This window comes from Panicum virgatum, chromosome 8K, assembly GCF_016808335.1.
Source record: "Panicum virgatum strain AP13 chromosome 8K, P.virgatum_v5, whole genome shotgun sequence".
Taxonomy (NCBI): Eukaryota; Viridiplantae; Streptophyta; class Magnoliopsida; order Poales; family Poaceae; genus Panicum; species Panicum virgatum.
Window position 1 is genome coordinate 49,944,032 of NC_053143.1, and position 27,948 is coordinate 49,971,979.

At 50.6% G+C, this 27,948-nt stretch overlaps 3 protein-coding genes across 4 annotated transcripts; 2 read left to right on the forward strand and 1 right to left on the reverse strand.

The window, feature by feature from the left end:
• The first annotated feature begins 12,793 nt into the window (after positions 1-12,793).
• On the forward strand, positions 12,794-14,401 carry LOC120645040 (E3 ubiquitin-protein ligase RING1-like). Its single transcript, XM_039921790.1, has one exon. It carries the CDS (start codon positions 12,931-12,933, stop codon positions 14,077-14,079), a length of 1,149 nt encoding a protein of 382 aa, XP_039777724.1. The 5' UTR covers positions 12,794-12,930; the 3' UTR covers positions 14,080-14,401.
• Positions 14,402-15,563: 1,162 nt separating this feature from the next.
• LOC120645041 (SEC12-like protein 2) lies at positions 15,564-19,600 on the reverse strand. The gene is made up of 10 exons (XM_039921791.1): positions 19,228-19,600; positions 19,033-19,127; positions 18,164-18,314; positions 17,107-17,198; positions 16,918-17,017; positions 16,737-16,812; positions 16,526-16,646; positions 16,300-16,416; positions 16,147-16,214; positions 15,564-16,050 (listed from the first exon to the last, which is right to left on the reverse strand). Exons 1-10 carry the CDS (start codon positions 19,474-19,476, stop codon positions 15,950-15,952), a joined length of 1,170 nt encoding a protein of 389 aa, XP_039777725.1. The 5' UTR covers positions 19,477-19,600; the 3' UTR covers positions 15,564-15,949.
• A 939-nt stretch (positions 19,601-20,539) lies between these two features.
• Positions 20,540-24,483, forward strand: LOC120645042 (serine--tRNA ligase, chloroplastic/mitochondrial-like). 2 transcript variants are annotated; one of them, XM_039921792.1, is made up of 10 exons: positions 20,540-20,772; positions 20,843-21,027; positions 21,797-21,890; positions 21,972-22,120; positions 22,200-22,292; positions 22,516-22,695; positions 23,099-23,265; positions 23,538-23,672; positions 23,778-23,871; positions 23,973-24,483. In XM_039921792.1, the coding sequence occupies exons 1-10, from the start codon at positions 20,610-20,612 to the stop codon at positions 24,252-24,254; spliced, it is 1,542 nt and encodes a 513-aa protein (XP_039777726.1). In that variant the 5' UTR covers positions 20,540-20,609; the 3' UTR covers positions 24,255-24,483. The 2 variants fall into 2 exon arrangements, with proteins under 2 accessions (XP_039777726.1, XP_039777727.1); XM_039921793.1 differs by lacking the exon at positions 20,540-20,772 and having other exon boundaries at positions 20,888-21,027; positions 21,790-21,890.
• The last annotated feature ends 3,465 nt before the right edge of the window (positions 24,484-27,948 follow it).

The window sequence follows — 27,948 nt, forward strand, 5'->3', positions numbered from 1 at the left end:
CGGGGGCTCGTGGACAAGGGTATCCTCCCCTGCTTGGCCGGCAGGACACTCCTGCTTGCCCCTGCCAGCTTCTCCTTCCGTATCCGGTCGGGCGGCGCTGGCCGCATCGCCCTGATCGGCCTCAGCTTCAATGGCCGTCTGGGCGGCGCCACCGGCACTGCCCCGGCCAGTCTCCTCGGCATCGTCAGCCTGAGTAGCCGCTTCGGCGCCACTCTGGCTGGCGACACCCTCCTCTTGTGCCCGAGCCTGCTGCGCCGCCCGGGCCCCTCGAGCCAGGGCCTCCCGTAGCCTCGCGGCCGCCGCCTCGAGATCCACAGCAGGCTGGTGCTGCGGTGCCGTGTGCGGAGTGCTACGAGCCCCGGTCTTGAGAGCCTTGGCCAGGGCAAGCCGCACTGCATCCTTGGAAACGGCCCCGGGGCTGAAAGTCAAGAGACGCGAGTTGAGCAGGATCGAGAAATCCACCAAACACATAACAAAAGCGAAATTCTGAATACTTACCCAGATCGAGCACTCATGCTCCGCTTCCTCGTGGCGCTCCTTCGAGCCCGAGCCATCGAGCCGTCCCTCGAAGACTGCCCCGACGGCGCCCCCCTCGTGTCGGTCCGGCGGCTCGAGGCTGCCAGCACGGACGACTCCTCTCCCGCCGTAGCCTCGGCACCACGGATCAGCACCTGGGGCGCGGGCGTCTCCTCGGCGGCCGCCGACGGGGATGACTCCTGCGCCGCAGCCTCGAGGGAGGGATTCGCCGATGGCCCCCCTGCGGCCCTCGGCTCCTCTGGCGCCACGGTCGCTCCCTCTTCTTCGTCCCACAGGTAGAACGGTGGGGGGCTCGCACGCGCACCTTCCCCGTCACTCCTCAGAGCGTGGTCCTCGGCATCCGAGGCCTCCTCCTCGTCCTCCTCCGAGGACTCAAGTGTGGCGGGCTGCGGCTTCCCCTCCGCGCGAGCGAGCTTGCATGCCTTGTCGTGCCTCGCCTTCCTTTTCCTTTTTCTCTCGGCCTTTGTCTCCGCCGCGTCCTTCCGCCTCTTCATCTTCTCCGCGTGGAGGCGATTGATCAAGCGCTGTTCTGGGACGGGAGGCCTCGAGGTACCGCACCTCAACCCCTGCAGAACACGCCCGAAGGTGGGGTCAGGAAAAGGGGACTATACGACGCACGACGAATTCGAAACCCAAAACTTACCAGAGAAATGTACCCCGGCTCGGGGCGCATCTTGAACCTCCAAAGATCCTCGGGATTTTGGGGGAAATCCGCCACCGCATACTTCACCCTCCGGGTGGCGTTGGTGTGAGAGAGAAGCTTGCTCGACGTCATCGAGCCTTCAACCTTGCTCCCGGGGGCGAGCTCGAAAATCGGCAGGGCCCTTTCCACGAGAGGGATAACCCTCTGCCGATGGAAGTTCACGATGATGGCCGCTGCCGTCAGCCCCTTCTTCGAAGACGCACCAGCGCGTCGGTGAGGCCCTCGAGTCTGTCCTACTGCGCTGGGGGCGACACCCCCCAATCCCACTTCGGCCGTCGCTCACGAAGAACCCTGCCGGTGAACGCCGGGAGCGCGCCATCGAAGTTCCGAAGGTAGAACCACCCCCGGCTCCACCCAGCGTTGTTCGTCGTCATCTTGCTGTGGATGTAGAGGTTCCTCTGGGAGTGGCGCACGTGGAAGGTCAGGCCGCCGGCGCGTGCGAACCGCCTCGGCTGGCCCCGCCCGCTCTCGACGAAGAGCTCGCCACGGAACAGATGGATCCAAAGATCCCAATGCACCTCTACCCCCAGGTACCCCTCGCAGACGGCGACGAACACCGCCGCCTGCGAGATGGCATTGGGGCTGAAATTGTGCAGCTCCGCTCCGTAATGATCGCACAATGCCCGCATAAACCTGCTGACAGGGACGCCGAAGCCTCGTTCGTGGAGGCGCACGAAGCTTACGACGTAGCCCTGCGGGGGCTTCGGCTCGGTCTCGTCTGGGTGCGGGGAAATCCACGCCGGCGCCCCCGCGTCGGGGTTCTGCGGCAGCAGCCGGTCGGCGACCAGCTGCTCCAGAACCGCGACGGTGGCGGAGGACTTCCCCCACGGCAAGGGCTCCTGGATGTCCGACATGTCTTCGATTCGAGGGGGAATACGGGAGCAAAGGGCTCAGGGATGGCTAAGGTTTGCTTTCTCTCCCTCTCCTTCCTTTTCCTCCTTTCGCTCTTGGCTGCGGGCTTAGGATGCAGGGGAGGCAGAGAAGGCGAAGTGGGATGAAGGCGAATGGCCAGGTGAGCCCAAACAACCCATCCCTCTTTGTTTTATTTCACCGCGACGGGCGCAGCCGCAGCCGCGGCCCAAAATCTACCGCATTGAATGCGGTAGATTTTGCTATCGCTTACAGCTGGGCCCCACGACCGCGGGGTCTCCCACGCGCGCACGCAGCGATTAATGCGGCACGGTAACCAGCGGGCACGGCGTGACTGTTGTGCTATCCCATCCGTCAGCCGCCGCCCACGCCGCTTCATCTGCCCGAGGCTGTCGCCTGAAAAGGCGCGCCCACACCGCACCGCATGAATCGAGCCACATCGCCCACCACCGGCGGGAGACCCGCGCGCGTGACTCACGATCTTGCGATGTTTTCGAATCAAGACGGAATATTCCTTCGAGGGCCTCTTTAACCTCGAATGAATCGCATTCCGAGGCCTTACTGGTCAGGGGTTCGAAGCCTGGCCCTTCAGGGGGTTCGACGGGCGCCCCAGATCACCAGAGTCAGGGACTGCAGGGATGTGCCGTACAAGCTACCCTCGAACGCAGAGTTCGAGACATCCTACGCAATGTTCAAGGCCAGTCGAGGGTGCCTAGAAGGGGGATCCCATCGAGGGAGAGCATCGAGCCCTCGGACCCTATCGAATGGGTCCGAGCCCCGCCTAGCGAACCCTCGCGAGCGCTTTATGAGACGTGTCTATGGACCACGAGCCGACCCCTATCGAACGGGGCACGGACATTCGCTTGAACAACCCGCTAATAGCTCACCGAAGCAGCCATAGCTCGCGGCCCGGGCATGGGTAGCATGGTGCGCTTCACCCCTCCTCCCTGCGGAAGGGCGACGAGGGTCGTAGTCAAAGCCGAGGGTTTCCCCTGAACGCCTTCACACGGGCCTGGGCTCGGGGGCTCCTCGCACACCATGATTCAAAACCACACCCTCGAATAAATCGACAATTATCAATCGTGAAGGCTCCACGTGTCTGAACCAAACCCTCCGCTGTTGACGTGTGCTCCCCTGATGGTTAAGCTGAACGCCGAGCCGCTGTACCAGCTCTGAGAATGCCGAGGCCGGCTGAAAAAGTGCCGATGCCGGCTGAAAAAGACGCTGGACGGCCACCCCAGCAAAGCTACCCAGCGGAACAACGTTTTTTAGCCCTTGGACGAGTACAAACACTCCCCCAAGGCCACGGGTGCTACACCCGCGGGTGCGCTAACGCGCCCCCGCGAAGGTGACTTCACACATATTCGAGGGTCGTAAACTCTATGTACGCCCCTATACCCTCGGTAATCTCCTCCGTAGGAGAGGAAGGGGACTTTATTGCTCAAAGTGCAAGAAAAGATTACAAAGGGTCACCGGCGCGAAGCCATCGAAAGATACAAACACGTTGCCACCTGCGTGGCAATTTTCCCTGTCTTTGGGAGGGGCGAGCGACGAAGAAAGGCACCAAGCCCCTAGCTGACACAGCAGCGAGGCTGCTAGGGATGCGAGAAGCGGCCCCCAGACCTCACGGATCCAGCGGGACGCTCTCCTCGCAAGCCTTCTTCTAGCGTCTCCTCCACCGAAGACCACGCGGGGGGTCGAGCTGGCGGACAGCGCCCTCCGCACCGTCTCCCCGAGGGCAACCTCGTCGCCTGGGGGGACGATGCAAAGAACAGCCGCCCAACCTGGCACTAACGCCATGGTCAGGCACCTCCATCCCCCTTCAGGCTAGGGGACATCGCAGGAGCAGGGCCCCACGGGCCCAATGCTCTTCTGCTGTTTCCACTGAAGCTGAGGGAGGGTGCGGACGCCCACTCCGGTCTTCCCCTACCGCTCGCAAGCATTCTTCTAGCGCCAAAAGCCTAAAAAAGCCAGGCCACCCCATCTGGGGGCCGGTCACAAAAAGGCAAAGGAAACATTACAAGAATTGGGCAATGCTGGAAGAAAGAGTTGGGAAGCTGGAGAAGAAGGGGAACCCCACGACCCCTATTTATAGCTGCGCCGGGCACAAAGCTTCAAGCTTATCAAAGAGCGGAGGCTTGTATCGCCCGTGATGAAGCGGCGCTCCACGAGCAAAGGATGTCCTCGGTCCCCGCACCGAGACACGACCAAACAAAATAAAGCGGAGCTGAGCCCCTGGACGCTAAGCAGCGCAGCATCGGCTCTGACCGGATGCCCTCAAACGGCGCGCCGCAAAGCAACCAGGAACGCCGGGGCCAAGGCCCTACGTACGGGACGGCGCGATGAGAGTACCAGCTGCCAAGCAGTGGGTGCTACCGTCGCCCTGGCCCCCCTCAGCGCGCGGACACGTCTTGTCCTTTACGCAAACAAACGAAGTGGCGCGCGCCTCGAAGTACTCCCCCCACGGGCGTACTATCCCGACCGGCGTGTTGTCACATCCGCCGGGCCCGCGCTCAGGCGCGCCCAGCAGGTGCACGACTTTGACTAAACACGTCAAGGGGGAAATCGCGGAAACACCCTTTGGCCGAATCCATCAACTCGACCAAAGCCTCGGGGGCTACTGACGGGTGCCACAATTAGGGACACCCTAATTGTGGTACTAAGATCGCTTTTTAAAACACGAATACCTGTTAAGGCAACTGGGCCCACGAAGGCCTACGGCCTGCTTCCTATTCGGAAGAAAGGAAAGGACTCAAAGAAGCCCAGCATGCGGCCCATTCCCATCCCCCTCGAACCAGAAGAATGATCTCCGCTTCGCTCGAGGGTCCCTCTCGGGCCCGCTGGGCAATCTCCGCCTCGCTCGAGGGTAGCGGATCTGCCCTCGAGCAGGTGACTAATCTCCGCCTCGCTCGAGGGTAGCGGATCTGCCCTCGAGCAGGTGACTCATCTCCGCCTCGCTCGAGGGTAGCGAGTCTGCCCTCGAGCAGGTGACTCATCTCCGCCTCGCTCGAGGCCCTCTCACGGCACAAGGGACAAACGGCCCCGCCGCCCAACCGACCGCCGTATGAAGGCATTAAAGGCCAGCCACTCCGCCACGGCTCAAATGACGGGCGGCGCCAGACCGCCGCTCCCGCGGTGGATGTGGCCGACGTCCCATCCGCTGACCCCGGTCACCGCTCCGCCACCCCGGTCGCTGTAGCAACACTGTGGACATTCAATGCGGGGCAAGACAAGTTGGCGCCGCCCCCGTTACTGTTCTGCCGACATCAACCACCCGGACTCACCTCCCGCTGGGGAAGGGGTCCGGCGATGTCACGTGTCCTTCCGAGAGGGGCGCTCTGCACGCACGGGCAGGGACCCCGGACCTCCCCCTTATGGGGTCCGGGACTTCCACGCGCTCCTGGACCTTCTAGTGTGCACGCCCGCACTCCGACCAGGGGGTCCGGGACTGTCCCACGCCATTACTACCGCCGGGACACTGCAGGACGACCGGCACAATCTTCGCGGGACCAAGGACGGAACCCAGGACGACAACGACGCGCGCCGCCTTCCCACAGTACACTTTCTACAGTGTTCGACCACAGCACCCCCGCGATTTAAGGGGAAACGATGACTTCCATATCCCCACTCATGTGCACCGCCCTTCCTTGTGACTATAAAAGGAGGGGGTGGGCTTCCTTAGGCGGGGTTGGCAGCAGGTTCTCCGGTTTTTCCCCCTCAGAAAGGCCTCAGCACTACTGAGCACTCACCTCAACCGACTCCACTCCTAGCAGAGACTTGGGAGCTTCCCTCCCTCTCTCGCTTTGCTTGTATCCCCTACTACAAGCACTCCGGGTGCAAGATAATACAGTGCCCTCGCACACCCCCTTTGCTGGACGTACGGCCCCGCAGCCGAAACCAGGATAAAACCGTGCGTTACTGTGTTGCCTCTTGCATCATCATCTGGGACGAGGAAACACGCAGCATTTACTAGTTGGGATTCAGGCCCCCCGGGTCGGAACACCGACACCTCGAACGCGGAGTTCGAGACATCCTACGCAGTGTTCAAGGCCAGTCGAGGGTGCCTAGAAGGGGGATCCCATCGAGGGAGAGCATCGAGCCCTCGGACCCTATCGAATGAGTCCGAGCCCCGCCTAGCGAACCCTCGCGAGCGCTTTATAGGACGTGTCTATGGACCACGAGCCGACCCCTATCGAATGGGGCACGGACGTCCGCTTGAACAACCCGCTAATAGCTCACTGAAGCAGCCATAGCTCGCGGCCCGGGCATGGGTAGCATGGTGCGCTTCACCCCTCCTCCCTGCGGAAGGGCGACGAGGGTCGTAGTCGAAGTCGAGGGTTTCCCCTGAACGCCTTCACATGGGCCTAGGCTCGGGGGCTCCTCGCACACCATGGTTCAAAACCACACCCTCGAATAAATCGACAACCGTCACTTATGAAGCTCCACGTGTAAACCGAACCCACCACTATTAGCGTACGTTCCCCTAACGGCTAAGCTGAACGCCGGGTCGCTGTACCAGCACTGAGAGTGCCGAGGCCGGCTGAAAAAGTGCCGATGCCGGCTGAAAAAGACGCTGGACGGCCATCCCAGTAAAGCTACCCAGCGGGACAACGTTTATAGCCCTTGGACGAGCACAAACTCTCCTCCAAGGCCTCGGGGGCTACACCCGCGGGTGCGCTGACGCGCCCCCACGAAGGTGACTTCACACATATTCGAGGGTCGTGACTCTATGTACACCCCTATACCCTCAGTGATCCTCCCCGCAGAGGAGGAAGGGAACTTTATTGCTCAATGCAAATAGAGATTACAAAGGGTCACCGGCGTGAAGCCATCGAAAGATACAAACACGTTGCCACCTATGTGGCAATTTTCCCTGTCTTGGGGAGGAGCGCGCGACGAAGAAAGGCATCGAGCCCCTAGCTGACGCAACAGCGAGGCTGCTAGGGATGCGAGAAGTGGCCCCCAGACCTCACGGGTCCAGCGGGACGCTCTCCTCGCAAGCCTTCTTCTAGCGTCTCCTCCACCGAAGACCACGCGGGGGGTCGAGCTGGCGGACAGCGCCCTCTGCACCATCTCCCCGAGAGCAACCTTGTCGCCGGGGGGGACGATGCGAAAAACAGCCGCCGGACCTGGCGCCAGCGCCCCGGTCAGGCGTCTCCATCCCCCTTCAGGCTAGGGGACATCGCAGAAGCATGACCCCACGGGCCCAATGCTCTTCTGCTGATCCCACTGAGCCTGGGGGATGGAGCGCACGCCCACTCCGGTCTTCCCCTACCGCTCGCAAGCATTCTTCTAGAGCCAAAAGCCTAAAAAAGCCAGGCCACCACATCTGGGGACCGGTCACAAAAAGGCAAAGGAAACATTACGAGATTTAGGCAATGCTGGAAGAAAGAGTTGGGAGGCTGGAGAAGAAGGGGAACCCCGCGACCCCTATTTATAGCTGCGCCGGGCACAAAGCTTCAAGCTTGTCAAAGAGCGGAGGCTTGTATCGCCCGTGACGAAGCGGCGCTCCACGAGCAAAGGATGTCCTCAGTCCCCGCGCCGAGACATGACCAAGCAAAATAAAGCGGAGCTGATCCCCTGGATGCTAAGCGGTGCAGCATCGGCTCTGGCCGGATGCCCTCGAACGGCGCACCGTAAAGCGACCAGGAACACCGGGGCCAAGGCCCTACGTGCGGGACAGCGCGATGGGAGCACCAGCTGCCAAGCAGCGGGCGCTACCATCACCCTAGCCCCCCTCAGCGCGCGGACACGTCTTGTCCTTCAAACAAACAAACAAACAAAGAGGCGCGCGCCTCGAAGCACTCCTCCCACGGGCGTACCACCCCGACCAGTGAGTTGTCACATCCGCCGGGCTGGCGCTCAGGCGCGTCTAGCGGGTGCGCGACATTGACTGATCACGTCAAAAGGGAAATCCTCGAATTACCCTTTGGCCGAACCCACTGATTCAACCAAAGCCTCGGGGGCTACTGTCGGGTATCACAATTAGGGACACCCTAATTAGGGTACTAAGATCGCTCCAAAAACACAAAACACCTGTTAAAATAACTGGGCCCACAAGGGCCCACGACCTGCCTCCCATTCGGAAGAAAGGAAGGGACTCGAAGAAGCCCAGCGTGCGGCCCATTCACATCCCCCTCGAACCCGCGGAATGATCTCCGCCTCGCTCGAGGGTCCCTCTCGGGCCCGCCGGACAACCTCCGCCTCGCTCGAGGGTAGTGGATCTGCCCTTGAGCAGATGACTCACCTCCGCCTCGCTCGAGGGTAGCGGATCCGCCCTCGAGCAGGTGACTTATCTCTGCCTCGCTCGAGGCCGTCTCTCGGCACAAGGGACAAACGGCCCCGCCGCCCAACCGACCGCCGTACGAAGGCATTAAAGGCCAGCCACTCCGCCACGGCTCAAAGGACGGGCGGCGTCAGACTGCCACTCTCACAGTGGATGTGACCGGGGTCCCCATCCGCTGACTCCGGTCACCATTCCGCCATCCCGGATGCTGTAGCAGTGCCTTGGGACCTGCACGCGGAACAAGATGGGCTCGGCACTGCTCCCATTACTGTTCTGCCGACGCCGACCATCCGGACTCGCCTCCCACTGGGGAAGGGGTCCGGGACTTCCACGTGTCCCCCGGACCTTCTAGTGTGCACGCCCGCACTCCCACCAGGGGGTCCGGGACCATCGCGCGCCATTACTACCGCTAGTCCACAGGGCCCACTACACACCACCACCACGCCGCCTGCGGGACACTGCGGGACGATCGGCGCGATCTTCACAGGACCAAGGACAATGTCCAGGACGACTGCGACGCACGCCGCCTTCCCACAGTGTACTTCCTACAGTGTTCGACCACTGTACCCGCGATTCAGGGGAAAACGACGACTTCCGCGCCCCTACACTCGTGTACGCCGCCCCTTCCTTGTGACTATAAAAGGAGGAGGCGGATCCCCTTCAAGCCTCTCTGGGCTCTAACTGGACTCTAGGCTGCTGGCTAGTTAGTCTCTCTCTCTGGTTTCTATCTCCCAAGAGAACTCTCAGCACTACTGAGGACTCATCTCAACCGACTCCACTCCTAGCAGAGACTTGGGAGCTTCCCTCCCTCTCTCGCCTCGCTTGTATCCCCTACTACAAGCACTCTGGGTGCAAGATAATACAGTGCCCTCGCACACCCCCTTTGCTGGACGTACGGCCCCGCGGCCGGAACCAGGATAAACCGTGCGTTACTGTGATTGCCTCTTGCATCATCATTTGGGACGAGAAAACACGCAGCATTTACTAGTTGGGATCCAGGCCCCCAGGTCGGGACACCGATAGCTTCCCTTCTCCTCACCTCTCTCTTTTTTTCTAGATTTTTGGTGAAATTTTTGGGCTCAAATAAGGAGGTAATGGGGTCAAGGGTTTATATAGGGGGGCACAGCCGGTCGCCCGAGGGGGGGGGGCGACAGGCCCCCCTGTCGCCCGAGGGGGAGCGACAGACCCCCCCCTATCGCCTGTGGGTGGGGCCCCCCAGTCACCCGAGGGGGCGACAGGCTCCCCGGTCGCCCGTGGGGGGGGGGGATGGGGGCGACAGGCCCCCTGCACCCACGCGCCCCCGGTCAGGGATCTATTTGCAAATTAGAAGAAAAAATTACAAACAGATCCTGTCGCCCTTTGGGTAGGCGACCGGGGTATATTTTCGAAATTTTTCGAAACGGACATATATTTTTGAAATTTTTATTTTTTAAAATATAAAAGAGAAAAAATCACCCTCTCGTTAGTAAGTATTCTTGCTCAGGCCCATTGTCATTCGACGAGATGTTTGTGGGCTCCCGTTAGCATTCTATCGCGGCGGAAAGGCCAGCCCACAGGGTATTCAATTCTCTCCTTCCTTCCGTCAACCTGTCTAGTGTTTTCCATTCATTGATCTCAAGCTGCTCTACAGAATTAATTACAGTGTCACGTACCAACTTCATTTTTTTTTCCATTCAGGATCTGAAGTTTCAGATTTTTAATTTCGGTAGTAAAGGCAATTTTAGTTTTGATCCTCCGACCCCACCCGCCGGCACCTCACCGTGGAAACACGTTGTCGGTGTTTCTCGGAGCTATTCATAGAGGTAGAATTGTGTGCATGTATTCATAGGTATAAATGTGTATGTGTGTTTGTGAATGTTTACGTCTGTGCTGTGTTTCTATAAAAAGAACACGTTGTCGACCTAACCGGGTCCTCATGGTAGGCACTCGAATTTTGTAACACAAGTACACAACACGTACAACTCCCGTGGCTGGGCTTGCTCAACGCGTAGAGGGCGTCAGTACATGGGGATGCTTGCTTTCAACGGAGAGTCAATTTTCGCTTTTTTTTTCTTCTTTTTTTTGGTCTCTTGTCGGATGTACTCTACTCACGGACTCCTTCTGTCTGATGTGTGCTGCAGTATAGTCAACATTCGTGGCCCCACCGTGCAGTGACCACCACGGCGCCCCCAACTGCCAGCCCCCGTAGCATTATCATTTCATCAGCTCTCCTCTGGCGCCACGCGGGCGTAGGCGCGTCGCGGTCCAGCGTGGCGTGCGGGCAGAGCAAGCGGCCCCGCAGCCCGACGCGTGTGGGCCCCCGTGCCGCACCACGGCCCCGCCCCGCCCGCCGGAGACGACGCCACGCCCCGCCCACCGGAGACGACGCCACGCCGCTCGGCTGCTGCGGCGTCCTCCATTTTCAGCAAGCCCCTCGAGACGTGATGAAATCATGAAAGAAAGGTTTTGTTTGGTTTTCTAGCTCACACAAACCCAAAAAAGAATTTCGCATATATATAGTGTTAAATGAAACATATTTATAAAATTTTTTTAGGGATGAGTATAATTTTTCACGACGAATCTAATGACGGTAATTAATTAATAATTAGCTACAGTGATACTACAGTAACCAGTCAAAGATTTTATTAGATTTTTCAGAATTCATAGCGTAGGAGTTTTGGAATTAATTTTATTTAACACTGTAATTAGCAGTTAAAGTTTTCTAGTACTCTCTGGCGCAGGACCAAACAGGGCCAAAGAAAGTGCACTCCGTACACTCCACGCAGCAGCTAGCCTCCTCCTACTTGCGTATGCGACCGTACGTAGCTGCGTACAAAGCCCAGGTCGAGGTCTCGAGGTCGAGGAGACCGTACGTGCGAACAGCCAGGCAGCCACACGTGTGCAGCCGGCGTCGTCGAGGAGCCCACGGGTGCGATACCGTCGGCATGGGAGGGGGCTGGGTGAAAAATAAGCTGGGACCGGGACTGGGAGGAGTTAGCGTGTCGTCCAACAGCCACCCAACACCGAACCGCATCTACTGACTGCAGCTGCTGCTGCTTCCGTCCAACTCCCACGCCTGTCCATGCATGTGTGTCTCCCGTCATCACGATCATGATAATGACGATGATGATGTGTGTGAAGTTAAACCCTCCACCGACCTTATCCACTGCGTTCGGCTAGTCTGTATGTCTCCCGCGCTACAGTAATTTCTTCTCATACCACTCCAACTAAGCCAACAGCTCCAGCTCCAGCCAGCCCAACAGTATTTTTCTCTCATAGCATTCCAGCTCCAGCCTCCAGCTCCAGTCTGCCGAACGCGGTGGATCATCTGCTACAGCCACAATCAATCCCATCATCAAACCTATCTTTTTTTACCCAATGTTGCTGGATTTTTTCCCCAGCTATCGCACATTCCAACTCTGACATTCACAAGGCAGGTACACTCACATCTAGAAACACATGTTCCTAGATTAGCGGCAGTAAGAATGAAAGTCAATGTTGATCTTACAACAGCTGACCAAGAAGCGAAGTGTCCTAGAGAGGCGGGAAAACAGATATTTAAGGTCTCGCTTGAGTGCATTACCATTCGCACCTGACTGATCAAACCTTTGATTTGTTTGGGGCTGCTAGTCGAACCAATGCATTTGAATTAATATTGAAGAGGTGAGAGAGATCTTGAGATCTGAGAAGCTTCCGGTGCCTTGTAAACAAGAGAATTGGTGGTGATCGCCCCTTGTCAACCGGTTCATTCCAACGCACGGCTCCAAGCTTCACACGTGACGGTTAGAGTATTCCCATTTTTCTAGCCGTGCAAAAATATTTCCTTTTTTTCTTCCTCACAAAATTGATCTGCAAAAACTTTGGTCACAGCTGTCAAACGTAGTTCCATAATTTATTTTCATCTTGAAGGTTGTTTGGGAGGGTTGTTTCTTCGTTACGACGTGTCAAAGCTGCTGGGGAAGTTAAAAACTTCTTCATGTTCGATTTCCATGAACCTCGGGTTTACGAAACAAGTTATGCTACAGCGTTTTGATTTTTCCAGAAACAAGTGAAGCTGAAGTTGAAATAAACCTCCCAAAGTCTTACTTTATTGATTAATCTGTCCACACTTTAGCATTGCTCTTTTAATCCAGAAAAACGTTAGCATTCCTCTGAGATAAATAACACGAAAGAAATCGGGTTTGTTAAACAATGACTACTCTGTCAATTTGGAGTCCAAAGCAAGATATTCGCGAGAGATCTTTTCCCAACCCTTTGCTTTTAAACTACTCACTACCACACACGCAGAGAGAGAGAGAGAGAGAGACCCATGATGCATAGTGCCATAGTTCAGTAACATCACAATCACCATCAAATTGTTTTTTTTTTGAAATACAAGTTTCTATAGAATTCATGAAAAAATGCTGCACACGAACCACTGCCACTTCTCCCCGGTCACCCTTCCCCCACATCACCACGCTAAAATCCCCCACATTCACACGCGACTTGGACCCAACCGCGAGTCCGCGACACCGCGTCGTCTCCCACGGTCGAGGCGCGTCAAGGCAAAGCAGCCATGCCGCCGCCGCCGGAGCAGGAGGAGCAGAAGCCGCTGCCGCGGCCGAAGCCAAAGCTGCCCAAGCCCAAGACGGGGCCGGAGCCGCGGCCGAAGCCGCCGGGGCCGCTGCCGCTGCCGCAGCGGGACGCGACCCCCTCCGGCGGCCTCCTGTTCCCGCCGGACCCTTTCGCCTGCGTCAACAACTGCTCCGGCTCGTGCGCCTTCTACCGCCTCTGCCCGCCTCCGGCGTCCCATGCCGCCACCGTGCACCTCAGGTCGGGCCGGCTGCCGACGCCGCTCATCGCGCTCTCGGCGTCCCTGCTCGCCGTCTCCGCGGTGCTCCTCCTCGCGCTCCTTGTCCACCGCCTCGTGCGGCGGCGGCGGAGGCGGCGGCGGGCGCGCGAGGCGGCACTGGCCCAGGGCGACGAGGAGGGCGGCCAGGTGCTGGCTGGCGCGGTGGCGGGCGACGGGGAGGAGGAGGAGGAGGCGGCCGACGGCGACGGGGTGCACCACGTGTGGTACATCCGGACAAAGGGGCTCGACGAGCGCGCCATCGCGGCGATCGCCGCGGTGGTCTACGACGCCAAGAAGCGCGGCGGCGCCGGCGCGGTCCACGGCGGCAGCTGCGCGGTGTGCCTCGCCGAGTTCCGCGACGGCGAGACGCTGCGCCTGCTGCCGCGGTGCGGCCACGCGTTCCACCGCGGGTGCATCGACACCTGGCTCCGCGCCCACGTCAACTGCCCGCTATGCCGCGCGCCCGTCCAGGTCGCCTCCGCCGCCGCCGCCGCGCCGGGTGCGGCCACGGCCACGCCAGGCGGCGAGCCGGACCCAGATCCTGGCGCCGCCGGTGTCCCTCGGCGGGCAGAGGACGCCGAGCGCGGCGGTGTGCCGGACCGCGCCGTCAGGCGGGCCGCGTCCATGGTGGCGCTGCCGCGGCGGGCGTGGCCGGACGTCTCGTTCCGGGCGCCGGCATCGAGCAGCGGGCGGGAGGAGGACTTGACGGGGCTCGGGAAGATCATGAGGCTTCTGAAGCTCGCAGACTCGCTGGAAATGGCCGGCGTCGGGGCAGGGAGGTCGGCGTCGTTCGGCGCCGGGAGCTGCCAGCGCTTGCCGACGAGGTCCGGGCCCTCGGCCGCCGGCGTCAGCTCCGGCGAGATGCCGCAGTGAACCGGTTGACACCGACGAGAAGTGATCGGAGAATAGTTGCAGCTTTGGAGCTCGGAGGGGGGGATGGTGGTGTTGGTTTGCGAAGTTTTGGGTGCCCACAGGGGAAGGTAAAAATGTCACCTTCTCCTAGTTCCCGGTATGATCACTCGATCAGTATGCAGTAGAAAGTAAATAAACAGAGTTTGTGCATACGCTGCGGATCGTCAGAAATTGTACATAAGAATTCCTGACAGAAAGAGGTTTTGTATGTGCGAGATCACTTGTGTTTGTTGTTGTTGAATGTCTGAATGATATGAATGAGATGAAGACACATTCTGCACAATTTTGCCCACTGATCTCTTGTTTCTGTGAATCTATCATGATTCATGACCCACCATGAGAGCATGACTTCTAGAGTTCTAGTTCTCAAGACTCTGGCTTATATGGCCATTGGGTATGTTCATGATGTTCATCTGCTGGAGGAATTGGGACCATAGTTTCTCATTCACTTGTGGGAGCATTCGCTCTTTTCAAACATCAGTCTCACATTTCTTAAGATTCAGATGCAGGCACCACATCAAGATAAAGTGTACAACATGAAAGCAGATGAATTACTTGTGGATCATGCCAGCAGGGGAATTGGTTCTGCTCCAAATTCCAATCCTGAATGAATTGGATGCTATCGCCCTGTTCACCAAAAGGAGACGAGACCCAAGCAATGTGATTGCACCCGGAGAAGCCTTGTTGGATTTGCCTGCTCAGCTCTAGCTGACAAGCCACCACAACTACCCAGACAGGCCATGTCCCTGTCAGGGCTCTAACACCTCATTAAAACGAAGCTTCCGTTTGCAACGCTAATGGTGTGTGGTTAAAGTAGGCAGGGTAGGCGTAGCCCTGTCACCTCTGATCTGAAGGCAGTGTGCATCAATTGTTCGGACCGGACGGTTGTTGCAGGTCGTTGTGGGTCATCAAGTGAGATGTGGAAGTTGTAGTCTGTGCTGTTGGCTGTGGGTGAAGCTTCTCTGGGACGGAGTGAGAAGCATCCACCCAATTAGCTTCAGGTTTTGAAGTGCTTTTCCTTTTCTTTTTCCTAAAAGGAAATTTGGTGCACCTCTCACAATTCATTTAGGTTTAGGATAAGGTCTTGCACAGTGCACATGCTGACACTTTTGGGATGTCTGTTCTTCAAGCTAGTCATTTTGTGTTCGTCCAGAAGTTTTATCCGTCTGTAGTGCATGACTGCACGTCACTGCTGGGAAACATCGGCAGTACGTGTACGTAGCAGGGATAGTGAACAAAGTAGCATAACATTGACTATAATATATGGTTTTATTTTTTTAAAAAAGACTAATATATGGACGTGTGAAAAATGTACTTCAGCAAACATACATATCATAGGCATGGAGAAACCAGTGTTCATTCATCCGAACAGAGAGATGCAGAGCATAGCGTAACAACCCTTTTTCGTCATCCAAAATTGACCATCACATCCATAGGCACACTAAGAGGCTCTTTGAATTTTTTTTTTATAATAAGAGCATACATAGTAAACTGTTTTCGAACTCTATATTGGACCCTTGGAACAATCTCCTCATAACTCGTATGTGAATCAAGCAAGAAGAAACATAACTACAGACGACTATCACTCGAGGACATCAACTTACAAAACTTTAGAGGACATGAGTACATGCCCCTTTGTATACAAGCATGACAAGGTAAAGGCGTAAACACCTTTTGCTGTTCCGCTGTCCTAGATAAAATAATGGCAGTTGACCTAAGACCAAATTTGCTCAATCTCTAAAGAATACCGCACATATCTCATGCAGAGGATCAGGTAATCACAAAGGCAGGTAAATGTGATATCAGCAGTGCGCCTGAACAAAAATTTATCTCAACGCTGCAACATTGCCAAAAGCTCTTCCTTGTGCTGCATACAGTAGTATACCAAAATTGCTAGAATGATAACTAGTAGCATGGGCCACACACCTGTACCTGTCAAAACACAAGCATCAATTTTTTAGCATAGGGCATGCAAAGAATAACTGGGAGAAATAAATCATAAATCTAAGAACTACAGATGTGGCATACCATTACTCTTTGGGGACCCAACTGATGTCACCCTTGCAGTTGAGTCAAAGGAAGTTGACAGCAATGTTCTGAAATGATGTAAACCAACTGCATTGAGAAATTGCATGTTTGTTTTCAGGACTCGTCAACTCTAAGCAGAATGAAGATCCTAACCTGGAATCCTGGGAGAAGGCGAGCGTAGTTACAATGCCAAGATGAGCCTTTTTAACTGTAATGAGTGTTCGCATATCTTTTGACGCTAGTACGATAATGGTTCCTTCAATTGTTCCACTGGATATCATGGGCAAAAAATAAGATTCCCAAGGAAATGCAGCCATGTTATCTCCTAAAGCTGAGTACTAAATAAAATAGGATGCCAACAATATGTTTCCATGCTCACATTGCAAGAAGAGCACCATCAGGCGACACAGCGAAAGCTGAAATAGCCTCACGAGTTATTTTCTTTGATCCAACTCTTGTCCATGAGGTAGTATTCCAAGATATTATTTTCCCATAATCACCTGAAAAGCAGCATTACTCTGTTACTGTCTTGCATCAAGCTCATCAACAAAAACAATTCGTGATAGGGTCAACTTAAATCTTAATGTTACCTTGCATTGCTGTTATAAATAAGATGTTACTGCTGTCAATCTTATTAGAGAATCTGCAGAATCCGAATATTTCTCCCTGAAAATGTACATATGAGAAACTCACTTATACAAGACACAGAATCATTGAGTTAATGATGTCGAATCATTAAACTAATGCATTTTGTCCAAAAATGATACAGACTGCTTCTCTTGGCAAATTAGCTACAACTTCAGATGACAGCAAATCCCACACTCTACATGGGCCACTGCTCCTATTCACAGCAAGAAACTTCTCATCGGAACTGAAAGCAGGTTCCAGGCACAAGAATTCCATCAGTATCTTGCAAACAAATTCAAAAGGGAACAAAAATTTTAATAAACCCTTTTTTACCTGAAACTAAGATCCTTAATTGATGTTTTAGTATCAGCTTCTGTAAGAACAGACTCCATGGCAGGCCATTTGAAGACCCTTAAATGTCCATCCTACAAAAGAATAATAGAAAGAAACGAACGCATGTCAATAATCATAAGTTTTCACTGCTATAACAGAAGCACCCAGAAACAAGAAACCATTAACACCGCAAAGCATAAATGCAAGATTATGCTTTAAAAAGCTATCTATTTAAATGGAGGCAAACTAGATTTGCATTACCATAATGTAAAAGCAACGCTAAATGTTAGTGCTCAAAAACAATTTGCTAGCAAAAAAAATATGATTATTAAAACCAGTCAACAATGGTTAAACCTACTGAAACTGATAAGCACGTATTTGACCTACAAATTAAGGTGATGAAGCAACCATGGAGAAAACAAAGAAATCGAAAAAAAGCACATACTCAAATGTTGGTTTGTCTGTCCATATGTTAAAAGTCCTACAATTTCATTCACTTATTAAAAATGACCTGGCTTCACATTCTTGCCAAAGATTTCTGTACCACATAGACCATGAAACAAGAAGAATCCCTTGGTTAACATAAACATTATACACCTAATTCTCCAGTTACGTCAACCAACTATTAGAATCCCCAACAACTATTGTTGTCAGTTTTGTCAAATGTTTGTTAAGTTGCTAAGATGAGTTAATTATTTGGCTACATTAGTCTGTACGCAAAACTGTTGCTCAAGATGATCACAGCCTGTAGTTCACATTGGTAACTGCATGAAGCCATGAAGAATAGTATATCACACCCACAAACAATTAGAGCTAGTAGATCTTCATAAGACTTTGTTTGACATTTATATGTCAGACTCAGCAGAACAAAAACGATTAGTCATATCTTGCTTAGCTTATTAAATAAAGTTGAAAATAGAATATATTCCAAACTAGGTACTTGATGTACCTAGACTCCTAGAGTTATTCACAATAGGAAAGGAAATAATAAGAAACTAAAATACTAAAATATCAACAAGAAATACTAAACAGTAAAATACGAACATTATTAACTTACCTCACCACCGGTCGCAAGTATTGAACCTTCTCCACTGAATGATACGGCCAATTGCAAACCGGCATCTTTTAGATCTGTTAATGCTTCCTGGTCAGGCTCCAAAGCTAGCTTACGTGGTTCATCTCCTTCCTGTGATTCCCATCGATACAACCTACATGAGTGTTTCCATAGTTAAAACTACAAAAGCCAAAATTTTCAACAAACTTTAAAGTTTTGTTTTGCAGAATAAGAGATGGCTGGCAAAGCATATGAGGTATATTTGCAGCTGATCTTTCTCAGCCACCAATCATCTATACTAACAACCAAGCAAGGTGCAGGCCCAAACTATGCCTCAAGATTCAAAATTGTCCACAAAGTTAACAAATGATGACACATTAAATTAGCTACAGAAACAGAAACTAATCCATAATTCCCCAAATGCTGTTAAAGCAAGAACCATGGATGGAATGGCCTAGGCTACATAACAAGACAATTCACAAATACCACAATCCTCTTCAGGCCATGTAACTTGTTACTAGCAAGAATCAACATAAGAAGATACCTTCTCGAAAGGAATCGGCCCAGTCTACACTATAATGCATTCCCTGGAGGCTGGAACAAAAAAAATTATCTTATCACTAATTCACTAGTCGCGACTTATTTGACAATCCGGTAGAATTTCACAAAATACTCCCAATGAATTGTTCCGGCCGTAAGCAACGCAGAAGCAGCAAGCTAACTAATTACCCACATTACCGAAGCAATACATGGAAGGGTACAAATGTTTGATCACCAGCACAGATCAGAACACAAATATCAGGCAACAGCAGACGCAGCGCACCGAGTTAGCAACTCCAAGGATGTGACCCGAGGCGAGGAGGGGCAGCTACCTGCATCCGTTGGGGAAGGCGCAGAGCACGCCGTCGCCGCGCGGGTGGACGGCCATCCTGTACGGCACCTCCTCCTTGGTCTTCACCTCGACCACCTGCCCACCACCACCACCACCACGAAACAGCAAATCAGCACGGGATACTCAGCGCCACGCAGGACCGGCGCGGGATCTGGGGGAGGACGGGATCGCTCACCGCCTCGGGGGAGAGGGCCGCCTCTTCCCCCGCCGGGCCCAGCGCGGCCACGACGAGCTTGTTGGGCACGCCGCTCCGGCCCTCCCCGCCGCCGCCGCCGAGCGCGGCCATCGGGGGCGGTGGAGAGGAGGGGGAGGCGTCCGCGTCCGCGTCGGCGGCGGGCGGGTCGGGTTTGAGGATGTGGGCGAGGGGCAGCCAGGCCGCGCAGTAGATCGGGAACCCGTAGGACTGGCCGCCGCGGGGCGCCATCGCCGCCGGCCGGCGGGGGAGACGGGTGGGTCGGTGGCGGTGGTCGCCGGAGGTGCACGCGGCTGGCGGGTGGGAGGTGACGCGATTGCGCAGAGGATGCGTTTCGGTGGACCACTTGACCTTTCCCTGCAGAACCGAGATGGTGTTTTGCATGCCAACGAGGATCTTGGTCAAATGTTGACATTATTACAGGTCTTGTTTAGTTGAAAAATTCAAAATTTCAAATTTATCATATCGAACAGAAATTTTACATACATAAAATATTAAATTTAGACAAAATAAAAAATTAATTGCATAGTTTGGTTATAAATTACGAGACGAATCTAATAAGTAACTATGCGCGGATTAATTAGGCTCGTTAGATTCGTCTCGTAGTTTAGAGACGAGTTATCTAATTTATTTTGTGATTAGTTTATATTTAATATTTTAAATATGAAAAGATTACATTTCAAAAAATTTACAGAAGAAACTAAACAAGGTCATAGTACACCAAAAAGTAAATAAAATAAAGATAAAAATACCAATTGTTTTTATGATAATGTTGTTGGAAAATAAGATTTTATCCTATTTTTACGAATTTCATGAATTTTAACTGATATCTATGAACTGTGGGGGTCCAGTTGTTTGTTTCTGTCACTTGTTTGACTTAACACTAGACTCGATTCTTTTGTTGGATATAAAATATAATTCTTTCCAGCCATTTGAGGAAGATTATAGTATATTTTGTAGATTCACGTTTTAGTAAATTTGTAGTGTAGTCTAAATTTTAGAATAAATTAATAAAAAGATAAAATGACTATGTTTGCTCCTATTTATTATTCATATTTAATATTAATTTATTTTTTTATTCATATATATTTTTTAAATAAGATAAGATGATTTAATTTTTGAGATAAAGTTTGAATTCTAGAGTGATTGTTTTTTTGAGCGAGGGAGTAGTACTCAATTTGAGTCCAAATGGAAAATGTTTGCGCAACGATCCATCCACCCGTCCGTCTGATCGAACGGTCGAAACTCACCTTTGCCATTGCCAAGCCTCTGCCCCGTGCGCCCCCAAAACCCCCCCCTTCTCTTATCCCCGTCACCTATCCGCCGGCGCGCCGCCCGCCGGCCACCTCCACCTCGCCGGCGAGATGCTGACCTGCGGCCGCTTCCTCTCCTCCTCCGCGGCCACAACCACCGCCTCCTTCTCCCCGCTCCGGACCCTCACCCGCTCCCTCCTCCGCCGGCCCCACCCCCGCCTCCTCTCCTCCGCCTCCGCTGCCGCCACGACCGCCGTTGAGCCCGACACCAAAGGTAAGAGCTTGAGCCTTGATTCGTTGATTCATTCGTAGCCAGACATACAAGCTTCGATTTTTGGCTGCAGGCGGCGGCGGCGGCGCGGGTGGAGGAGGTGGGGGCGCGGTGAGGCCGCAGTGGAAGGCGGCGATTGACTTCAAGTGGATCCGGGACAACCGGGACGCCGTCGCTGACAATATCCGGAGCAGGAACTCCGCCGCCAACCTCGACCTCGTCCTCGAGCTGTACGACCAGTACCTCGCGCTGCAGAAGGTCAGGAGCTTTCACAATGCCGTAGTCGTAACTCTCTGTTCCAATTGTTCAAGCTGTCTCCTGTCCGATTGTGCCGTGCTAGATTGTGCAATAGAGAAGCCTGCACCGTAATAAGTTCATTTTCTAGAGTATGGATTATGAGGCCTTAGAATGGTGTGCAGATGGTTGCTAGAATTTTCATCTGAACTTATCATTGAACTGTTGTTTTAACTGTCCAATGATTGGATTCATGAACTTGCGCAGTTACTCATTCAGTAAAGGCTACTTTTTCTAGGTGAAAAATGTTAGAAAATGGACCCAATAATCGTGGTTGCCTGTTTGTAATATTTACGTGAATGCAGGAACTCATAAAATCTCTGTGCTTATTATGGAGCTCCTCCAGACATGCCTTATTATGCATTACGTGTCAACATTAAATAATAGCAAACATTTACATATTATTATTGAAATTCATCTTGTCGCATTGGTTGGCAATTAGCTTATTTAAGATTCTCCTATCAATTTGTCATTCGTGATAGTCAAAGCTAAGTTGCTGATCTCTAAGATCCTCAGGTTCTTGATCCTTGTTCATGTACTATTTTTACGATGCACATCTGCTAGTTCCTTTTAAGCAGTTCCTTAAAGTTTTATCTTCAGCTAAAGACATGTGCAATAGTTAGACATGTGTCAATGCATGCACTTGCTGAATACAGTTAGTTATTCAGTTCCAGACTGTAATATGGTGGTAACAGAACCATAGCAACAAATTCCTAATTATTACAGATGGCAGGAGGTTGAACGGCTCCGAGCTGAAAGAAATGCAGTTGCTAACAAGATGAAAGGGAAACTAGATCCATCAGTGCGCCAAGCCCTTGTTGAAGAAGGTAGAATGAGCATATTTTAAAATTCAAGCAGGAAGCTAAGGATCACCTATATCTGTTTTTACCCATTTTGAGTTTCTGCAGGCAAGAACCTGAAAGAGACGCTTATTGGACTTGAAGAGGATCTTGTTGAGCTGACTGATAAGCTTCAACTTGAAGCACAAAGTATTCCTAACGCTACACATCCAGATGTTCCTGTAGGCAGTGAAGAAAGCTCTGTTGTCCGGAAGGAGGTAGCGTGTTGTTGTATATATTTCTTGTTGCCTTTGCACTTTTGTACATTCAATAATTTCTTTAGTTTGAACTGTGCAGGTAGGAAGTCAGAGGAGCTTCAATTTCACAATCAAAGATCACCTTCAGCTTGGAAAGGAACTTGATTTATTTGATTTTGATGCAGCAGCCGAGGTATAACTATGACAACTTTACTTCCAAAGACATTGTGGTTAGTTGTTCCCTAAGAGATTTATCAGGACACCTAAAGTCCAACTGAATGACATTAAGTAAATAGTTTTGAAATTTTATCTGAAAAACGATCTAGTTAATTTGTCTTATATTATGAAGTTACTGTATAAGTGGATGTATTGTTTGGTCTTTCTTTTTTACACAAGGTCCATACTGTGTTGCACAGGTCAGTGGTTCAAAGTTCTACTACTTAAAGAATGAAGCTGTTTTGTTGGAGATGGCCCTTATAAATTGGGCTATTTCAGAGGTCTCGAAAAAGGGTTTCACACCACTCATAACTCCAGAGATTGTGCGGTCATCTGTTGTTGAGAAATGCGGCTTCCAGCCAAGGGCCCAAAACACTCAGGTATGATCTCCTGGTCTCCCCTGTTTAACATAGTATTCACTATTAATTATTTATATTGTAATTGACATGAGGATAGCCACTCTAGCACAACTTTGGTCTAATGACTAGTTCTTTTTTCATTGTCATATGTTTGCATTAGCAACTGTTTGGTATTGTGGAGTAGCCCTGTGATCAAAACAGAATTTCTGTTTTGAGCATCCACTGAGTCTCCAAAACATAAGATTAGCCACTACAAATGTTAGAAAAGTTGACCACACGTGTCCTAAAGTTTCACCCTTTCCTGATGAGGAGTATTTGTTCACCCTCCTGGTTTCAGTACTACATTTTCTCTTCCTCAGAAGAGATACATTTGAAGTTATTGTTTCAGTGGTGGTAATATGGTTGTTTGCACATTGCTGTGTAGGTCTACTCAATAGAGAACAGCGATCAGTGTCTCATAGGAACTGCTGAAATTCCTGTTGGAGGCATCCACATGGATTCAATACTTCTCGATTCTGCTTTGCCTTTAAAATATGTAGCCTATTCACACTGTTTTCGCACGGAAGCTGGTGCAGCAGGTGCTGCCACTAGGTTAGTCTGTTCTCCTTTTTCCTTAAAAGATTTTGATTGACTGGGTTATTGATTTATGAAATTTCACCAAGATTTTGATTGAATGGGTTATTGATTTATGAAATTTCACCATAGTATGAAAATGTAGATGTAGTGAGATTATGTAGTTCTTCTTTTTGAAGGCATAAAAAAGTAATTGATATGAAGACATTCCACTTGCTCCGCATTGAGATTTATTTTACTGTGCTGTGCTTTTGTAAAATTGCTTAGTGTGTCATTTTTATCCTGAACAGGGGCCTCTATCGAGTACATCAATTTAGCAAGGTTGAGATGTTCATATTCTGTCGGCCAGAGGAAAGTGACAAATGGCATGAAGAACTTATTACAATTGAAGAGGATCTTTATGCTTCACTTGGACTTCATTTCAAGTATGTCCTATTCCTTATAATTTTTGTGCCACATCTGTTTTGTAGATGAAATTTCATTGACACTAGTGTACTAAAACCAATGCCAATATTCCCCCTTTTTAATAGAACTTTGGACATGGCAACTGGAGATTTGGGTGCACCAGCTTACCGGAAATTTGACATTGAGGCATGGATGCCAGGCCTCGAGCGATATGGTGAGGTAAGAAACAAGTATTCCAGGCTTCTACATCTCCTGATAATTTCGTCCTCTATCCCATTTCGTGTGCAATCGTGCTGATGGTTCCTGATCAAAACTTGCAGATCTCCAGTGCATCTAACTGCACAGACTATCAAAGTAGGCGACTTGGCATCCGTTACCGTCCAACACCCTCAGAGCCTCCACCAGCGAATGCCAAGAAAGGGAAGGCAGCTGGCGGGCCTACTCAATTTGTCCATACACTAAACGCAACGGCTGTTGCAGTGCCTCGTCTGATAGTATGCATTCTTGAGAATTTTCAACAGGACGATGGGTCGATTGTGATTCCTGAGCCTCTAAGACCCTTCATGGGTGGACTCGAGGTGCTCTCCCCAAAATCCAAGTGACCGTAAAGTCACCCACAGTAGTTAAGCTTACGGTATCAGTGAAAAATTGAGCTGTATGTGTCACGTACAAGTGACACGAGGGTCATTACAATATTGAGTTTCGTGATTTGGGCTCGTGTTTCATAACGCCTCTTAAAAATAATCTTTTTTTTTAATTATGTAATGGAGCACACACTGTATCGATCAGGTACTCTGCATAGCATTACTAAGATTATGCCTTCACTTAGCATATGAGATTTTGGGTTCGACTCCTCATGGGAGCGAATATTCTGAGATTTAACGGCGTCATGCATTCAGCGGTAGGCGACGTTTCCGTCGACAGTGAGGCGCCTGTGGTGATTTCGTCAATCTTGAGAATTTGCTGGCTTAGTTTGCGAAGATGCTCATAGAGATAGGGTTTGCGTATGTTTGTTCATAGGGGTGTGAGTGTGTGTGCGTTGTGAGTGTTTTAGTTGTACTGTGTAATTTAAAAAAAGGATTATGCCTTCACTTTGGGGGTGATTGGATGAAAATGGGAACTGTCTTTTGATTCGTGGATCAGCTTACCTTCTAGATCTCCTTGAACTAGGCATCTATGTGTGTAGTTCTTTTAATAGCTGAGTAAAGGTAAAAGGGTGTTCAAAGGAAAATACAAAGGAAAGAAAATAAAAAAAAAGAAAAAGGAATACTTCTGAAACTCTCATAGATCTTTATTCACCAGGAAAGTGGAAAATGCATGTCTCATTGTTGTTTGCTGATTTATATTTAGCGGACAAATCAAGTTGATGGTGGGCGTGATTAACTATCGCTTGAGGTGATGTTCGGCGAACCTTCACCTACGCCTGCTAATGGGGTTGAACCCGCTCCTACCCATATTTCAAGAGCCCTAACTACCACCCGCCCCAACCCACCCCGTCGGCCCAATGCCCCAACCCGCCCCAACCCGAAGTCACAACGGAAGATGATATGCGACTTACGCGCCGATCTACTACCATAGCGCCCCAACCCGTCCCAACCCGTCTGTGTCGTCAACCCAACCCGCCCCAACCTGTTTCATAGTATCACCCATTTTCACCCATCCAATAGTACCCGTATTAAAACCCATCCAAAAAACCCGTCAAGCCCCGCCCCATTAGCAGGAGTACCTTCACCTTAAGAATATACGCACACTAAATGGGCCACCAAACGTTAGCCCAGTAAACTACGCCAAACATTAGGCACACTAAATGGGCCACCAAACGTTAGCCCAGTAAACTACGCCAAACATTAGCCCAGTAAACCAAACTACACACGATACTCTCACAAAAGGGAAATAAAATAACAAAAACATACATGCAGATAAAGACAAATTGATGACATCATCTGCATGTAAGGAGAGATTCTACTAAAAAAAATTTAAATCTTAAACCGTGCATCCAAAATAAATTCTGATTGCACCATTATCTTTCTTATGATAAGATTGTCAAAAAAAGACCACTCTTGATTATGTTTGCATGATATTTCTTAAAAAGTTATGTTTTTAATACTAAATAGTTAGTTTCAGCGACTGGGATTAAATATTTCAACAATGCGAACAAATAATTATTCTGATGACCAAAAAATTGAACATAATGAACAAATAGTTATTTTTACAAACAAAAGTTAAACATCGCGAATAAATAATAATATACGACGAACAAATACATTAAACAGGGTGAATATTTGACAACATAGTGTACATAATGAAAAGTGCATATCGCGAACAAATGAATCAAATATTGTTAATTTATTTCTGTGACAACATCTTTTAAGCATAGGGTACATATATACAAATGTACGGAATAAGAGGTAACATCTTTTATAAAATATTTTGGATTCAACATTAACCTTACTGGTTAGAACTCTAATGTTCGAAGGATTTTGGTGGCAGCAGTCGAAACCATATTTATGCAGTTGCAAAATAATGTGTGTATAATAGTTCGTGATGTTGCCTCTCTCTCCATCTATGCACATTTCAAGCAACTATAATATTACCTTCAATCCTACTATGCCCCTAGAGGAATGGCTCCATTGTTCCATCCCGTGAAATCCAAACTTTCACAGCTACCGAACTGCCTCAGGAAGTATGTATGTTATAATCTATATTTACTACAAGTATGGATCCAAAGGAATGATACATAGTATATACGGTGGCTGTGAAATGTATGGCATAAACTATAACAGACCACATTTGGACACAGATAGGACTTTAGAGTCTCAATCATTACTTTTCTTATTTGTGAGGAGTTACACACGTCGGCATGAAAATGATATTATAGAAGTACATTTCATATGGAATTTAGAAGATAGTAACACCCCAGAAGAAAAATACAACAATCATCTAGAGAATTACCACACTGCAACATAAGAACATAACAGAGTACACGGAAGCAATATAAAACGTTCAGATAGATTAACAAAATTTCACTGGAGTGAAAATAAACATTTCACAGACTGAACCACGCGAAAGAATTTGAAACAACATCAGAATCTCCACATCAAAACATTTTATTATAAAACATTTGTTCAACATAACTTGATAAGTGTGTACACTATTGGCGCCTACCAACGTCACCACCAGAAAAGTAGTGATGACGCTCGCAGACGCCAATTTGGGGTGGCAGTATTTCATGAACCACGAATAAATCCGCAAGCACACGGAATACCGCTAGCATTTTACCCGGGAGTATACCGGGGTATCATTTATATTTCCGCAGGGAAGGCGGTGAGTGAAGAGATATAGACAAGTTGATGAACTTTATCTAGATTGGATATTCTCATGTATAAACAGGGGTAAGATATATAACATGGTAGGAGGTAGTGTGACACACACACAAACTACCCTCTGGATAAATAAATAAAAGAAAAGATAAAAGACGCTCTAGGCCGGGAGCAAGGCAGAAGTTAGAGCTCGAGTCAACAGTGCTAGGCTAACTATATCTATGCCATCTTATGGTTAGATCATCAGAGATTAAACTACACAACAGGGAGACCGCTATCGAAGCAACGGGAGGAGCCCGTACACCCCGGCGGCTTTATGTACCTCCTACCCCCCATACCGAACGTGGAGGATTACTCGGGCTCGGACAGGGCTGTCACCACCTGCCGGCTACCTCTACAAACCATGGGTATAGTTGACATCCAGCAACTCTTAGCTAATCTAGACACCATGTCTACACTAGTAAGCGATACTCTAGTGTCCCACGCGGAGCCCCCACCCTCCAGATGGACAGACATCACACTAGAGCAAACATACGAATACTGGAATAGTTGATAGAGTTCTAAGCACGATATGTTAACCATAGCAAGCACAGGGCGATCATGCAATGCAACCATTGAACGATAACGCAACCATATCAAGAAGCATATATCCGATAACTCAGAACATACTTCAAGCAGATATCGGTAACCATAGTCTAATTCTATTACAAACAACCGAATATTATAAGAGAGAGCTAGAGATGAACCTATACCAGAACTCTCGAGCAACTCCGGTGACTCGAAGACTCCTAGACTTCTCCTAAACTCCACTAAGCCTAAAGACTAAGCATGAGGTGAGTGAGGTGTGGGGTGTGTGTGTGTGTGTCCTATTCTCCATCCCCCTTGTATTTATAGCAAGGAGCCACGGGTGAAACCTACAGAACCGACCTAGGGGATCTATGAGGAGACGACACGTGGCTTGGATGAGGTGGTGGGG